This window comes from Neodiprion pinetum, chromosome 2 (assembly GCF_021155775.2).
Source record: "Neodiprion pinetum isolate iyNeoPine1 chromosome 2, iyNeoPine1.2, whole genome shotgun sequence".
NCBI classification, from domain to species: Eukaryota; Metazoa; Arthropoda; class Insecta; order Hymenoptera; family Diprionidae; genus Neodiprion; species Neodiprion pinetum.
Window position 1 is genome coordinate 38,488,952 of NC_060233.1, and position 16,937 is coordinate 38,505,888.

A 16,937-nucleotide genomic window follows, 5' to 3' on the forward strand; every position below is an offset into this window, starting at 1 on the left:
GCTGTAGGTTTTTTTTATTTTTTTTAATGAAGAATACGTATTTTTAACTATGAAGAAAAATAATAATGAAAAAAAAAATATTGTAAGTGTAAACTGACGCGAGCTGCATAAATTCCTAAACACTCGAACACTCGAGCAGCATCATTCCGGATAGGCGTCGGATTTCCACTCATCGCATTCCATCGTGCCGGAGGCTTATATGCTACACGTTAACGAGTAACGGCCGGAGAACTTCGACGTGATGTGACCTAAAAATATCTGAGATTTGCCAGCAGTGATGGTAATAAAAATAATAATGATAATAATGACGACACGGTGCGAGATTACGACTTTTTCCTCTTTACCGATATTACAATTACGTGTTACATAACCAACTTAAGTTCCTCACTCGCGTTGTACAATAATTTACCTAACCGATTTCTTATAATGACATCACTTTTCTCACCTGATCGCACGAAAGCTTCGTGAATTATAACACCACTGCTAATTTTCGCACGAAGCAAATTATCTGACGTAATACTATTTCTATTTGATTTAACGTCGAGCCATCTGTTGAAAAATGGCGAGTAATTATACGTGGATGTATAAGTGGTGAGTCGGTCTGTACAAGCTATATAACGCCAGACTGTTTTCTGCAAGCTCGAGCCGCCGTTCGAAAAGATAGCCCGAAAGCCAGCTTGACATCGGGAACCAATTTGTTTTGACGTTTGGGTAATCCGTTTGTTGCCAGATTTTCTAAGCTGTTATTAATTGGTCAAGATTCTTCGCGTCTCGAGCGTTGACAGATAACGTCTTTTACATTGAATTATCTAAATGTTGGTAGTTTTATTTCGTTCTATTTTCCCGTCAATACAGCTGCAGAACCTCCGATGTCGTTATACGTCAGGCAATGAACTCATTCATTTGAGCCTCGTTAATTCGATACGACGTGTAAAAAAAAGTTTCATATTCAACGAGAAAGCTGAAGGGGCTGGAGACGATCTCATTTCCGAACCCCATTTGGCACTAGGGAACGTTGATTATACGTAATACTAAAAGCGAATTACCTCCAAAAGGTGAAAAGATCTAATCGCTAATATATCGACTCAGGTCGTGTTAGAATTTACCGGGAAATTGAAAAAATGTGTAAATGTATTATATACGTACAGTATATTTACACCGAGTTTTTTTATCGGCGTAACTCCGTGTTCCGAAGAATTTGTCCTGCGGGTTTCTTTATAAAGGCGATATTTGTTGACACGTTTACGAATTAGGTACGTGTTTCTTGAATAATGCACGAGCAAAGATTCCCGAAGCTGACGAGGTGAAAGCTCGGGGCAAAATTTAAATTTGCAAAAGTTTCTTCGATGAAGAAAAAACAAAACAACTTACGGAATTTTTATTCACCGAAGAGAGTGATCGAGATGTTGAGAAAACAAGCAAAGTGTCTCATTACGCGTTTCTCTGATACCGAAACTGAAAATCAATGATCCAGATAATTCTTCTGTGCGCCGATCCGGTTATCCGACAGGGAAGAAGAATTTGCAAAGCAGCTGCTGTAGCGTAAACTTCTGCAGTGGTTATGATATCCCAGAAAAAGTGAGAGAGGGAGAAAGAGACAAAGACAAAGAGAAAGAGAGAGACAGAGAGAGTTTTGCAAAATCAGCGATATTAAATTTCTGGTAAGTACGAAAAAAGAATGCAGACGAGGGATGGAAACGAAGACTATAAAAAAGGATCCCAAGCCGTGATAAAAGAATCAGAAATATCCGGCGCGCAAAGCGAGCCCTTGGAAAGCAGCAATATCATAGTCTGGAATGTTTGGAAATAGCCTCATCTCTCTCCCTCTCTCTCTCTCTCCACGCCTCTCCTCGCTCCACTCCCTCCTCCCCCTCCCCTCACCCACCCCCGCGGCCGCCAACTCGGATCTAGAAGCGGCCGAGAACCATCCACACGACGGCATCAGCGGGAACGAATTGGATCCGGCGTGCTTTCGAACAGGCCGCAAGCTCCGAGCTTGCGGCTCGACTGTTACACCCACGCCACTCAAAAACCGCTATATTCCGAAACCGCGGGACGCATTATAATTATACAGCATCGGACGCGTTTTCGGTGCGCCCCGGCTCTCGGTTTTCACCCTCTTCGTCAGCCACGAGACACGTTACGATTGGCTGAAATTTTCACGCCGGGAGGCAGCATTATAGCCGAGTGTCCGCGGCTTCACTTCGCATCGCGCTGCACGTTTTTGGTACGTTCCTCACTTTGCCTCCGAGATCTTATAAAAGTACGAGCTACACCCGGCGCACACGCTAGTGTCAAGCCACTCTTTATCTCGTCGCAAAGTCTTCCAACTCACGCCGGACCAATCATGGTTTGTCTAGATATATTTCACTCCATTTATTAGTCCAACGGTTGTCAGTTGTCCCAGCCTCGCGTTACCCGACAATTTGTGCCCTTTTTGTTTGTGCTCCCTAATTGGACTGTCAACCTCGCGGGATGCAATCGGAGTGCCCAGGGCGTATCATTGTTTCAACAAAGCGCATTTGATAATCCAATAGTTTTTCATCGTTAGGATGTAAGTGGCTAATGTTCATCGGCGTGACAAGGAAAGTGATTTCTCACTCGTTCGCAGCTTTCGTTCCATTTGAAAATTATCTCGGGTTAAGAGCAATGATCTTCATACCGTTGTGGAAATTATGTGTAAATCAAAGCCAATGTTTGTCTCGAGTTTTCAGAAAATGGAATCGGTTATATCAGAGAATTGATGAACTCTTTGTTTGCGAGTCATAATTACCAGGATCACTTTGTCCGAATCAGCGAAAATAGTTGAAACGTTTCGTTCGTACAATTGCAGAAAAGAGTGGAGGCGTCGCTTCGGCTAAAATTTAAATCATCTCGATTTTGAATCTACGAATATTGAGGAGAAACGCCAATATCTTGTTCCCGTTTCTAAGCACACATATCATTGTCACATGGCAATTTCCTTTGATGTTCGAACGGCGTCTCGTTTATGCTTACAGTCTCGTAAAGTGGTGCGATCCGTTTTATCCTATTTTCGAACAACTATTTTTGTGCGACATTTGTTACACCGTAGTGCATCTCAATTTTTTCCCCTCTTCTTTTTTCTTCTTCCTCGATCAGCGGGAACAGAATTCAGATTTGGAATTGAAATATGTATCAGGCGCCTTTTCTCGTTACATTGTTCATCATATTAAATGTGGCAAATCACATTGATCCAGCGGAAATATGCTTTGCAGTAAATCGTGCGAATAATCGCGGCCAATTATGTTGACGACCAGAAAAAAAAAATTTTACTCACCGACTAATCTAATCTGTTCTCATTTTTTTCAGGATGAGGAACAAGTTCAAAGTAAGTACCTTAGAAATTAGCCGAAATAATGAAGATGAAACGATGAAATCGGAGTGCTACGTGAAATCCGACTGCAATATCATTTCATTCCTGGTTGGCTGTTCACTATACTCTCAGAGTATGTGTAACGCATAAACACGGAGTGAGGCCGATTCATATTTAAAAATAAATTCCCCGTTTTTTCATCGCGGAGTACGTATCGACTAACCATATGTGGCGAAACGAAAGGGAATGAAATAGCAGCAGCATTCGCAGTTCCATCGATTACCTTGTCGCGTTCCTGATCTGTATAAGTGCATGGATTATTTTTATCTTCGCAGTGCTCAGGAGAGCTTTCTCCATGTTCGATTCGACCAAGGCGGGTAAAATCGAAAAGGAGAAGGTCAGGACGATCCTGAACACCCTGGGACACACCTTCGACGACCAAGAGTTGGAGGTTCTATTGGAACAGGAGGACGAAGACGGTACGTTCTCAGTCTCATTCCGCTATTCCACATAGCGTTGATAAAATATCAGCTCTCGCGTAAAAATTTACCGTCGGTTCGTTTCCGGTGTAATTATTCCCCGCATAACCCGCGGTGAAAATTTCATCATTCGCGTTGCGTGGGCGCCGGAAAATACGAGGTATTATATACGTAATATCTACCCGTAATCCGAACGAAGATAAAAGTCTCTAATCAACGCAAATATGATCTGTAAAAAACCGCTACGCCGAGTCGTGAATAATCGAAAATAAAAACGCGCAATACAGAGAGAATATTTGAGTCGTACTTCACGGTTATATTGCTCAATTATGCATCTCACCTATTATGCAGAGAAAAGCGCCCTACAGCCGGGTTAAAGAATATGCAGAAAAGCCGGGCCGGATGCATTGTGTTCGTGAATAGAAATGTGCATTCGCAAATACATAAGTCGCTCGCAGTATGTAAGAGTCTTTTGTACAATCGCCGACAGGCACTTTCACGGGTGTGAGTACGCGGGGCTTAGCTACCTATGGGAATCTAGTCTTTGATCGTTTCTGGTATGGAAAGAAGAGAGGAAAAGAAATAACAACGCCGGATAAAAGGGGAAAAACGTCCGTGACAAAGGGGAGCAAATTGTACTTCTGCGATGTTGCCTCTCTGTACAGCACGAGGGTGAAATTTTCTTTGAAATCCACCGAATGTTTCGGAGGAAATTGCGGGGTGATATCGGCGGTTAATTGACTTATCTAAAATAACATTAACGAAATGGAGAATCAACGTTTGGCCGAAATTCGCGTGATTAACAGAGAGCGTCAAGTGGCGGAGTGTAACGCGATTTTGGGATGCGTGGAAATCGCGTTGCCCAGGCTTGAGGGGACAATAGCCTGGAACCAATAAAGTCCGTCCCTTGATTCGGCGGCGTATCTGGTTCTCATTGGCATGCAGATCACGTACTGTGATCGTTGTCAACACCGCATGGCCACCTCTTGGTCAATGGATCCGGGCTCAAACAGTGCGCACTCAATTCGGCCGTTCGCCGACGAACCGCGACTCGGTGATAATGGGCGAAATCCGTGCGATCAAGCGATTCCTGGCTGATGGATCGCGATTTTTCCGCAGGTAGCGGACACCTCAACTTCGACTCCTTTTACCGCGTGGCGAGCCACTTCCAGGAGGAAGACGACGAGGCTCTCCAGAAGGAATTGAAGGAGGCCTTCCGGCTCTACGACAAGGAGGGAAACGGGTACATACCAACCAGCTCTCTGCGCGAGATCCTCGCCGCTCTCGATGACCAAATCACCCCCGATCAGATGGACGGCATGATCGCTGAAATCGACACCGACGGCTCGGGAACCGTAGATTTTGACGGTGAGTGAAAAATCAGTTGTGAAAAGACTTAATTGGATTGCCGAAAACTACTTAATTCGCAAGGTTATTGCAAGAAATACGTTTGTGCACACGCTGTACGTTGCTTTCAATTGCCTCTCACTTCAAGGCTAGAACACACAGCGGCTCTGAAATCGCAATTAATTGCGAAAATGGGCCGCGTGGTTCCGTATTTCCAGTGAACGACGTCACGAAGTGGATCCAGGCGATCTCGATCGCCGTCAAATCGAATCGAATCAAATCAAATCGAGTCCTCGGACTCTCCCTCGAAAGTCCTTGGACCATAAATCGGGTCAACAAGTCGAAGGTGCATCCGTCCAGTCGAGAGCAGTGGACGAATCTCTCAGTTTCCTGCAGTCGCACCGCACAAGCTGCGAGTATAATCATATCTTCCTCGAAAATTTAATTACACCGGCGAGCTGAAGCTGAGAGCTTGGGCACGGCGAATTAATGTTTTGATTACATATACGGGATTAGCGGGCCTTCCCTGTCTCTTCGATGCAGCGGGAGAAATTCCGCAAAGATTTAATTACGGTTGCTTTGTGTCGTGGATATCATTCCATGATCGCGCGGCCTCTGCAGGAGTGGATTACGGAGCCCGGCGTGCAGGGTATCTTAATATCAACCCTCGGGGCTCTTTCAAAAGCTACAGGATGACCTATTTCCTCCTTCCCCCTTTACCCGAGGAGGTAATCTTCCGGCGATCCCTGCAATATGTGCATCCTGAGCCGTCGGCTTCGCGCATAGAATTGTTGAGCCCACTTCAAAAGGCTCTTTCAAAAATCAGCGAGCTCCGCGTCGGTGATATTTGCTGGAAGGATCGCCGCTGCACTCGACCTGGCGTCTGTGAAAATCCCGAAAACTTGTATTCGCATTGATAAATTCGGAAGCAATCGGCGTCCGATGAAATTTTTTGTAATCTCAAGTATCTCTTGGTTTTTTTTTAGCGATTACTTCATACGTCGCTTTCATTTTTGTTACAGAATTCATGGAGATGATGACCGGCGATTAATCGCGCTGATTCGGAGTATCTAGAATTAACCGAATTACCTAAAGACCGTTTTCCCGAAGTATCCGCAATATCATCTGCTATACGCTACGTCGAACCTGAACAGCGATTCGCGTATTTTAAATACTGTGTAAATTTCAATTATACTACATTGTATAAATCGTTTTTTAAACGTTCTACGTGTCATTGATTTTCTACGATAACGAAAGTCACGCTTGTGCGGTTTAAATATTTCTCATTCCCCGCTAAGCTGTGAGACTTAAAGCTCCGACGGTGCAATGAGGCGAATCGAAAATCGAGGAACGAACCGCACTTGAGAAGCGTTTCAATTTTCACGAGAATCTTTCCACGTCGCTAAACCTGGGACGAAATTCCCCTCATCTAGAATTTTCGGCTTGCAGCAATCAATCACCTCGAAACGGGCCGCATGAAAGCTCGAGTGCCATAAAGCGATCCGAATACGCCTAGATCGAAACATACGCGTCTCTGCCAATAAGGCATGCTCTTTTCACCATTTTTTTCTTCTTTCTTTCATCGATTCGCCAATCGGCCCGCCGACTCTTTTAACCGACACCCTTCCTCCCGCATTCACGCGTTTATCCGGCTCACTGAATCGCCTCGCGTGTTCCCAGCGATCCTTTGAACTCAACGCGCTACTCGCATTGAGCGTTTTTCACGTCATACCGATCGACGATATGACCAGCAATTCACTATTCATATGAGCACTCGATTGGCAACGATTGCAGATCCGAAGCCAACGCCACTAGGCGAAATGGAAATCATTTATTGCAAGGAGATGTGGAAATGCGAGCCTGAAAGCTGGCTCATCGGTTCGTTCCAATTACAATGAACTCACAATCAATACCAGCCAGTCGGCACGCGTTGTTTAATTGCGTTTTAACTGTTTCGATGCAAATGAGCGGGTCCCAATTAATACAAACCCAAATATTGTCACAGAGGTAAAGTGTATATACATATACATGTGATTAAACGAAAGACAATTTTAGTTCGTCAAATTGATTACACACGAGGAGCTTTCAGCGATGCGTGGATGCACGCCTGCACGAATACATTTCCCGATAACAACAAATCTGCTCACAATCGTCAACGAGGAACCCGCATCGACGACCAAATGGGAAATTGTTCCAAATAAAAATCAACCGTAACGAAAATAATGACATTTCATTATTCACAGGATACCGGAATTCAAACTCATCCGAATCCGTTATAATTCCAATTAATTCGCCGAACGAATTTAGCTAAAAACGATAAGTGGCGTGAATTATTTGCGAGAGCAAAATCAGCATGCCGATTGATCGCGTTTAAATATTCGTCACTCTGATATCACGTTGCGGCTTCGCCCAGGATGCGGGAGTAGGAGACCTTGAAGGGTGTGAAAGGTTTAGCGTGTAGGGCGTCGCACGTCTCGCCCAAGGGGTGATAGCTAATGTCCCATCTCCTCGACACTCGGTTTCACATGAATCAACCGCCTAAGGTAATCACAATGTGTGTTGATATAGAACTGGGAAATTATACCCTTGAAGACGCCCAGCCGACAATAAGGTTCGCGTAAACGATCGATAAACGATGAAGATACGATGTGCGCATCGAAGCAGGTGCTGACTGCGTTTTATTATTCGCTTTTCTAATCGGCCATGGTGAAGATAAACCCTTGGACAAACTTCTGAAGTACGTATAACTAAGGGGTGAGTTAACGTAATTAGAGTTATGTTAGGAATTCGGAGGTTCTGCGGAAATATTGTTATTAATCTTGGAGAATTCATACGACTGTGTTTATTGTTCGGAAAATTCTACCGAGTTCAGTTTCTTTCCGAAGAAGTGATGAGAAAGGTTCGATGCTCCCTGTTTTCAATTTCACATGCAGTTGACCCGATCCGATCACCTGCTAAATCGCCGATAAAGGGCGGTCCGCTTTTTACCTTTCCATCCTTGAACGACAGTCGATAGAGCGGAAGATACGGTGGAAAGTGTGAGGGGTTGCAGCCAGACGATAAATCGGAGACTTTTACCTCGGACGAGCGAACCGCGTGAGAAATTGAGATAACAATCTCAATTTTATTCGGTGGTAAATTAATCGGTGCGAACGTCAGATGTCTAATCACCGTTTTAAGTGGCACTTAGGTGACGTGCTTGCGGGCGATTCTCCTTCTCTCAAGACACACTTTTGTGGGGTGCAATTTGTATCGCCGTAAGCCTCGCTAAACATCACGATTTTCTAGATCTCTCGCCTGTATATCCGAACTTTGTTCTAAGATGAAATTTGAACATCAAGAGAATCCGCGAGAACGTGGTTGAAAAAATCCTGTCGAAGAGAATAAAAAATTGAAAATAACGACAAACTTTGTCGGCCATAAAATAATAACGAAGACTCAATCAGGGTGGCGGCATTTGCTTCATTAGTCCAGCTGTATCTAACAGCTCTAAATACGGTTGATCTTCAACGACAACAATCTCGGTACTAGGACTTGCGAGTGTTTATATCGAGTAAGTATACCAAATAATCTTCGGACGCTGTGATGTTTTGAAAGTTATCAGTCAGAGCCGAGCGCTCGTATCGTCAGGGCCTCAATTTGTCGATCGGCTCTTATCCGGAATGAGGTAATTTCGCAGCGAGGCGTGTTGTCCCTGATTTATACAAACTGATCCCTCTCCGGCGGAATCGCGAAAAGACTTTGTGACTCGTGACGCGATGAGTTTGTGCTACGATCCGGAAGGATATCGTCTGCCTAATTCTACGAGCTTGCGGGAAGGTGACGGCTTAACTTGCCGAGAAAAATACTTTGCCCCGCCAACGAAAGACGTCCTGCGTTTCAAGGTACATGTAAACTCCGTTATATTACATGCGAAATTCCTCTCAATGAATTTCTGCACTAAATTATTTTTACACCAAATTGCTAACCGCTTATCGAATTGAATTCAACTCAACTTTGATACTGACGATGAACGGATGAATTCGAGTACACGAAATTTGGACGAGAGATGCGTTTTTGGCATTAAGAAAATCAGGAATCAATATACGTAATTGCTCTGAAATTATCGATAATCTGAAATTTGATGGCTGAACATTTTCCTTTAAGCTAATTGTAAGGAAGCATGCGTAGGTGCTTTAATAAAAATGAACTTGCCGACCGACTAGAGCTCGAAGCTTTTCATCCTTTCTTCTGTCGTAGTTTTCGTTTCCAAACTTTTTTGTTCATTCGATAATGAATTGGCGCGAACGAGGCTAGACATAAAGACTAACCGTGTACGATACCGTACAACCACTCACTGTCAGCTATCTTATGAAAAAATAATGCACACTGTCTACAAGTCTTGCAAACTAAATTCTTCCTGAGGAGATCGTGTGCCTCTGAGGTTGTAAAAAGTTGTTTGTCTGACTGAAACTGTTACACGTACATGGCAGATCATGTGAGCTATGAACAATTGCATACTGATATCAGGAGAGCAAAGTTCTGATACACACGGTATATATATATATATATATATAACCCATGCGAATATAGCGCCGCGATACCTTGTCGTGCAAATTTGCAATAAATTGTTAACTTCAGTCTGTGCGTGACTCTCATGTATATGTATGTATGCACCTATAATATCATTGTACACTATGCTGCATACGTCGGGCAAACGCGTTAGGTACTCGACACGTGTATAACAACGGCTTATATAATATGACGTGAAGTATGAAGTTAGAAGAATATTTTCCATATTCTTGAAAAATGTCCGTTTTGATAAAAACCAGGATTCTACGGGAATTGGTGCTGTCGAATTTGTAACAAAATTTTAAGTATCCTTGTTGATTTTTACAAAAAATTCAACGCGGCAATTCAGAAATATTTTGAAAAAAAATAAGCACATATATTAGCAAAATTAGTCCGAGATGAATTTAGGATAAATATCTCTAAGAGTGGTAAGTTTATCTCGAATCGTAGAATTTTCTGGAGACTAGAGTGTCTCAGAACTAGAATGAATTTTAAAAAATTAAACAAACCATCGATTCTGCGAAACTAATTAACTATAATTATTTTAATCCGTCATTTGAATGGATTTTTTTTTTTCTTTTAGTTTACTTATATCCTTGGGACGAACGGTTACAAAATTATCCTAATCCAACCTGACATTACTGTTTAACAATTTCGAGTGAAATTGAGCTTCTTCCGAGTTAGTTTTTTTACTGTGTATTCCATTATTGAAACTTATACGACCAAGCCATGTATGGGGAATTCCGTGAAGTTTGCTGTGAGCATCGATCGAGTGCATCGCGAGGCGTTTGCTTCCCGTCGCTTTCATACCCGGGGGTTGTTTGCACTTTGAAAAATCAAAGAGCTGCTTCGAAAGATCGAGGAGCCACTCAGTTTCCTCAATTTTCTATTCCTCCGGCGGTTCTTTCCCTTTGACGGGGCGAGTGCGCCCCGGGCTCTCACCTTTTCACCCCCGCTTCCACACCGCATTATCCCCCCGGTTCGGCCGAGTAATTGCACCCCCGCGTTTGATGAACACCGCAGATTCCCACGCGACAGGATTTACCGGACGTGATTGATTCTCGCCGCCGTAGCTGCTGAGGCATCAACATCATCGCGCGATTTTTTCCCGTTTCAACAGTTCAGTCGTACATTTGTCTCTTCCAGATCTCACGGATTACCTGAAATCGGTTTTTACTGCGATTGCGAAATGGTGTGTCTAGCATTTTCAATTTCACCTGTCCGCAAGGTCTTCAATTTTTCTGTTATTCTCTCATCGCCGAAGCTCGGAATAAATCCTTTATTTTTCAAATACGTTTACTTCGATCCTCGAGCTCTGCACTCGCTATGGCATAAAAATACAGAATCAGGCATACACGAACAATCCTAAGAGAAGCGCAAATTTTTTAATGTATTCGCACAGTTTGAAACAAGCATGAAATACCGTCTTCAACAATATTTCAAACGCACGTCAATTTCAAACAATCTTGTTCGTCATTTTCCATTCGACTGTTTTACGGGACGTTTAAATGATCATGAAGCCCAGATCCCACCTCAATTCGCGACGCGAGTGCATGAGTGGCGGTTTAATATACCTGTGAAGAAAATTCCGTAGGGAGTGTTTGTCGCGAACACGGAGCAGAATGGCAAGACTGGTGAAATTAATGTGCCAACAAGCTTAGTTGCGCGACTGTAAGTGGCATATGAGAGGGTGGAAGTCCAAGTAGTCTCGAAGTCGTGAGAATGAACGTGCGACGAATGAATAGGACAACGAAGTGGAGCTTTTCGCGAGGAACGAAAAAGCTTGAGGTGTCAAAATCCCACGCATTATCACGGGATGCACCGCGCATACGCGACATACATGCAACGGGGTGAACGCAACGTCTGTACGAAATGAAAGGGTACGTTATTCGAAAGAGTGGGTAGATGCCTTTAACGTACAACTGCATGTACCTACTGCCGATTGTTTCTCGAGCAACTAGGTCAGCTGGGAAAGAGCCGGTGAGGTCGAGAAGAATTGAGCTAAAAGCTTTTTCTTTCTCGTTTTTCCGTCCATTGTTTTTTCCCTTACTCTTCTCGTATTCTTACGTTTTTTCTTCGCCGCTTGTTTTACCTTTTTTATTCACTCTGTCGCGCAACGACTCGCGACTCGACGGAGGCAAGTCAAGTATGGAGAAAAATATACTCTTGAGAGGCGGTTTAATTGGCGCTGTCTTTTACTTTTCCTCAAACTTGTTATACTGGCCTTATGCCAAAGATAGGATGAACGGGGAAATTTGTGCCGCCGCCGCTCTTATTCAGTCTTGGAATTTTCAGAATAGTACGAGTTCAAAACGTGCCTCGAACATGATCTTTATTGAAATTTCCGACCGGTTATGTGTTTGATGTACTTACGTGATGGGCATCGAAATTTCCACGAACTGTGTGGGTAATAAAAAAGAAGGTTAGGTGTGCATGTACAGGTGATTCATCATGCCATTGCATAACAATCGGTATTCACAATCAGTAGCGAGAAAATGTTTGTCAGTCGTTCGTGTTGCTATTTTATTACTTACGGGGTATTCTAGACCGTTTCGATCATCCGTTTTTTTACAGCAACGTTTTTAATTCAGTCTCGGTGGCACTTTTTCGTATTCCCAGCGCTATTCAAATAAAATACACGTCGTTTCGTTAAAATTTATGAGCGAGATATTATATATTCACTAAAATTCTGTAGTGAGATAATTATTATATATTTACATATGATTGTCTCAATTTCTTTTTTATCGAAAGGAGGTGACAAAAGTGGAAATAAATAAAATACATAAGATGGCAAATTGTTACAGTACATTTTTATTTGTCGACGAGTATGGGAAAAAAAAAAAAATCAAAATCGAAACGGTGTAGAACCCACCTTCCATATCTAAATAGATTTTCATATTATGGCATGCATTATTCGAGGAAACTTGTATTTGAAAGGTTAACTCATGCACGAATAACTCGATCGTGTAAAGATTATTATGAAATAGAGCAATTAATTGAAGTAAAAGGAAACAATATTCCAGACGACAATATTTAAAACTGATGCATACGTGCATTAAATACATGTGGCTTTTACGTATGTATATATCGAAGATACGGTTTCGTGTGCATAAGTGTGGACTTGAGAATCGCTTCGAGTTCTCGAATTTCGCAAGATGATTCGCGACGTGTAATTTAGTTTCAATGCTTGTAGAACCCTCGACAGGTGAAACAAATTGTATCTCTCTATCCGATATTAATAAATATATAAGATTGATAAATTTGATATAATTTTGACGATTATGTTGAAATTCAACGACAATACAACTACAGAAAAAATCGATTTTGTCAAATTATTAAAAGTTTCAACGCCGACAGATCTTTCATATATGTGTCATGTTTGCTGCAGTGTGTTAGCTACGTCAATAATAGTAATAAATTGTAAATATATTTTCAGAAATGCAATTTCTATTTCTAGGTCTAGCTATATATGTCGAACTATGTGTATAACATTATTTCTATATCTGACTAAGTTGCTATAGGTCTATGTCTAGTTCTAGCTATATCTGGATTATTTCAACTTGATTTTTATGTACCTGACTCAGGCTTCTAAAGCTACTTGTACTGGCGCTGCGAGCCTGTGAACACAAGTATATTCGGTCACTAATCAGCACCGATCACTTTATATTCATTTTAAATAACAGTTTAATAGTGAGAAAGATCGTCTATAAAAGTACCTACATAGGCGTACGGTACAGAGTTTCGTGTATAACTGTGTGGGACACTCACTTTGTCAACTCGGTCAGCTATCGTCTCTGTCTTCTTTGTTTCCAGTAAACTTTGATAAGCAAAATTGATTTTTAATCACTTATTACTGCATTGCATTTCATACTTTGACTGAATTCCTTGTTCGTAATTTGCTGAATGTTTGTTTTGAAACAAATGCAAATTGAAATGTTAGTCCAACTTATAGTCGGTTTCAGAGGATGACTTTACAGGTTGGTTAAATTTGAATGTTCCATATTGGATGTAAAGAAAAACCACTAGAGTCACTACCAATCGGTACATAGATAATAAAGAATTATTGCATAGACTATGATTAACATGTATAAATTGTTCCAAAGTCGTTGCAATATTATTATTTGACTAACAATTGTACCAGCAAGAAGTAAAATCGCATCGATCGCGTTCGGCTGTAATTACAATTGAGAGGTGGGGGGAAATTGGAGCCTGAAGTCGTCTCCACAGAAAATATTCGATTACGTGAAGCGGGCATTTGAATCGCCGATCCGTGACTGCGTAATTAACATTTTTCTCACTGTCAGTGACTGCAGAAATTTAAGGAGAAAGCGCTACTTGAAAGCCGCCCCGAGAGCAACTCGTCACTTTTCGTTACAAGGAAAAACCAATGGCTCCGATTATCCACGCCTGCAGTACGCGTGACTCAAGGCCCTGAAATTTAGTCCAATTACAGTAGCCGAAAAAAGATTAACGCACGTTATACAATCGGGCGGCCTCGAAATTTTCTCATCGAGCTAACCAGATCCGGAATTTCTCATACCTGCGGTACCGTGCACACAAAATTACGCCGTAGAGTGTGGAAAAAAAATCAGCGTGAGTTGCGCGTTTTCCCCAACCGAGCAAGCGTCGCTGGTAAAATTCATCCAATTTAAGCCTCACCGTCAATCACGCCGGAACAAATACCGTTTTAGTTGGAGCTTAGCGCCTATCGGTTTGCGTAATTTGCCGCGTCATTGATTTATCCTCCTTCTTTCCTTATTTCTCGGCGAAAACCTTGTCGGAGATTTTTCTCAAACAATTTTTATCAAAAATTCGCGAAATTTTTATCGCCGAAATTCCTCCGAGGGGGTAAATTATTTTAGATATTTGTCAAGCCACCTGTGCTTGTACAGCATTCAAAATACAAACCAAAACCCCATTTTTCATTCCTGAAATACCGTTAAAAATATTTACCGCAAACGAATACAGAAATCTGTAAAAATCAACCGCCTAGGATACAATGATCGACAAATTATTTGCGGTGTATTAACTATTTTACTCTTCATACTCGAGGGTGCGAGATTTCGTGATAATACTGTAAATGACAGAGGAGGAGCTTTTAGGTCAAGAATCAAAATCTACACGATCGAATTTCTTTGAGTTAATTAAAAGACTCGATTTCAGTTCAGTTTACTTGAGATGTTTAGTTTCTTACGATCTTCGCTGATACGTAGATCTCCTTTAAACTCAAACAAGATTTCTTTTCTTCATTTTCTCTTTGCTCAGTGTTTCTTCTACTTTCATTCCCAAGAAAATCTCCGAGAATGCATGATAGGTACACACCTATAAAATCTTGTCTCAGGCTAACGACTGTTTGTGCTCAAATTGCACGCCCTATTCTCCCAGCAAACTCTGCCAGCTTTAAATACATATGTACATATAAAAATCCTACGCTGACTTCACGATATTTACTTCTACGCATATACGTATATCATTCCCAATTTGAATAACCGCGTATCAACCCACACGTATAGTGCAGATGTAATTACCGATTCCATTTGGCGAATGAGTTTTGCATTTTTGCTTTTTTTTTTTGCCTATTTTGTTTCATTCTTTTTACTCTGTCTCTTGTTAACAAATGCTACAATATGATATATAATTGTACATTCGTAATTCGGAGATATTATTATTTTGTTGCTGCAGGGACGATTTCTTTTTTGTCAGGCAGTGAGAAATCGTACGCGTTATCTAGGTCGGGGGGAATTAGCAACAGAAAAGTAAATTTGTGTATGTCTATGCCGGAGCAAAGCTTCGTGCAAGACGTGAAAGATTCTCTCCGCCACTCGTAGGTGAGGCTTGATGGCTGAGGAAGTTTCCGGCGCGTCAACCCGTGTCAAACCCTCATCAAGGGCCGCCACTCTTCATTCTATCATTGGTTTGGCCTAAGAAACTGCCAAAAAACGTTGGACTTTTGATACACTCTACAGGCGCCGAGCTGCATCGTTTGGTAGTTGAAATAAAACTGATTTAACTTTTGCTGGTTACTACGGTGAAACTAGTTCAAGAAATCAATTGATATAATTGTAGGAAATTTTTCGGCGGAGAAATTAACACTCGGAAAAAATCCGAAATTGTAGCATTAAACGATTTTTGTTACGTCCAGAAAGAAAAAAAGAAATGGTTTGCTTTACTAGGCCGCTTGAATTTTGAACCGTGTTTTTATCCAACAAAATTTCATTTCTGCAACTTCATATTTAAAGTCTAAACATGATTAGGTATAACATTAACCGAAAATGAAAAGATATTTGTGCAGTAAATATGAAGCTTGATAATTGCATACGCAGTATTTTTCACCCTTCTCTTTCTCTGACCTTTGCGACAAAATCATGGCCCGGAATTTTGCCAATATCGCGATCCACGCCTCGTCTAGTTCTCGTAAGTTTGTTTGTTTGTTTTTTTGCAATTTCTTCATCTTCCTATCGCAAATAATGACAAAAGGTTGTTTCCCAACTATGAGGCGTAAAAGTTGCCAACACGTAATACTTCGTAGTGTAAAGGTCTCGGTAAAGGTACTGCAGAAGTGCGCGATGATTTGATATCGATTTCCTATAATGCTTATTCGACTTTGCAGCGTCTCCGGTTTCACGGTTTGTGGTAACGATGTAATATAACTGGCTGGAGAGCGGTTAATTTCTCTTATTCGTAATAGTTCGCTGCAATTTCACACAAAGATTTCGGACTTTCGCATTCCTTTATACACGTCGCAGAGATAAATTCACATTCAGAGAACAAGCTGTGATCAGAATTTTTCCTCAGTCTGATTTTTCGGTAGATAATGAAAAACTACGCCGATTTGACTAGCGTACGCGGCATCCGTGTCGGTTGAGTTTATACCGTAACTTGCTGCACTGTAACGCAAATCCGATGCAGCCCTGATATTCGCTGATCCTCATTCGTTATTCATTGTCACCGGCTTCCGACGGAGTCTAGCTTATGTAACCGGGGCAAACAAATGCCACCCAACTTCCTCCCCAGTTTGCATCGCACGCGATAAACTCGAGATACCCGAAGCAGTTCTGCCCTCGGTATAAATGGGCCACTCCGTAGTCCGTAGACTCTCTCTCTCTCTCTCTCTCTCTCTCTCAAGTTTCGAGGAAGTGATATTAATGAGAAGTCGTAATTAAAATGCTGGCCTACTTGGGTAATTAAACGAAAGTTGACAAAGAAGTTTGGTTCTTTTCGTTTCG

At 41.9% G+C, this 16,937-nt stretch overlaps 2 protein-coding genes across 5 annotated transcripts in view; one reads left to right on the forward strand and one right to left on the reverse strand.

The window, feature by feature from the left end:
• LOC124213015 (calmodulin) overlaps window positions 1-16,937 on the reverse strand; it is a 107,879-nt gene that overhangs the window by 27,547 nt on the left and 63,395 nt on the right. The window contains exon 4 of one of the 3 annotated variants that reach the window (XM_069133372.1): window positions 13,287-13,328. The exons of the other annotated variants lie outside the window; for them this stretch is intronic. Coding sequence (XP_068989473.1) covers window positions 13,287-13,328 — 42 coding nt within the window. The remainder of the gene's footprint in view (window positions 1-13,286; window positions 13,329-16,937) is intronic. 3 annotated transcript variants of the gene reach the window in all.
• TpnCIIb (troponin C type IIb) lies at window positions 2,111-6,384 on the forward strand. Of its 2 annotated transcripts, none has more exons than XM_069133375.1 (5): window positions 2,111-2,227; window positions 3,331-3,349; window positions 3,670-3,813; window positions 4,933-5,181; window positions 6,183-6,384. In XM_069133375.1, coding segments are annotated over exons 2-5 (423 nt in total). In that variant the 5' UTR covers window positions 2,111-2,227; window positions 3,331-3,348; the 3' UTR covers window positions 6,212-6,384. The 2 variants fall into 2 exon arrangements, with proteins under 2 accessions (XP_068989476.1, XP_046469742.1); XM_046613786.2 differs by having other exon boundaries at window positions 2,219-2,350.

What these genes read in the sequence shown, in the direction of transcription:
- TpnCIIb (XM_046613786.2), top strand. An exon ending in GGAACAGGAGGACGAAGACG is followed by an intron (nt 3,814 to 4,932) that starts GTACGTTCTCAG and finishes ATTTTTCCGCAG; the next exon opens with GTAGCGGACACCTCAACTTC. An exon ending in GGGAACCGTAGATTTTGACG is followed by an intron (nt 5,182 to 6,182) that starts GTGAGTGAAAAA and finishes TTTTTGTTACAG; the next exon opens with AATTCATGGAGATGATGACC.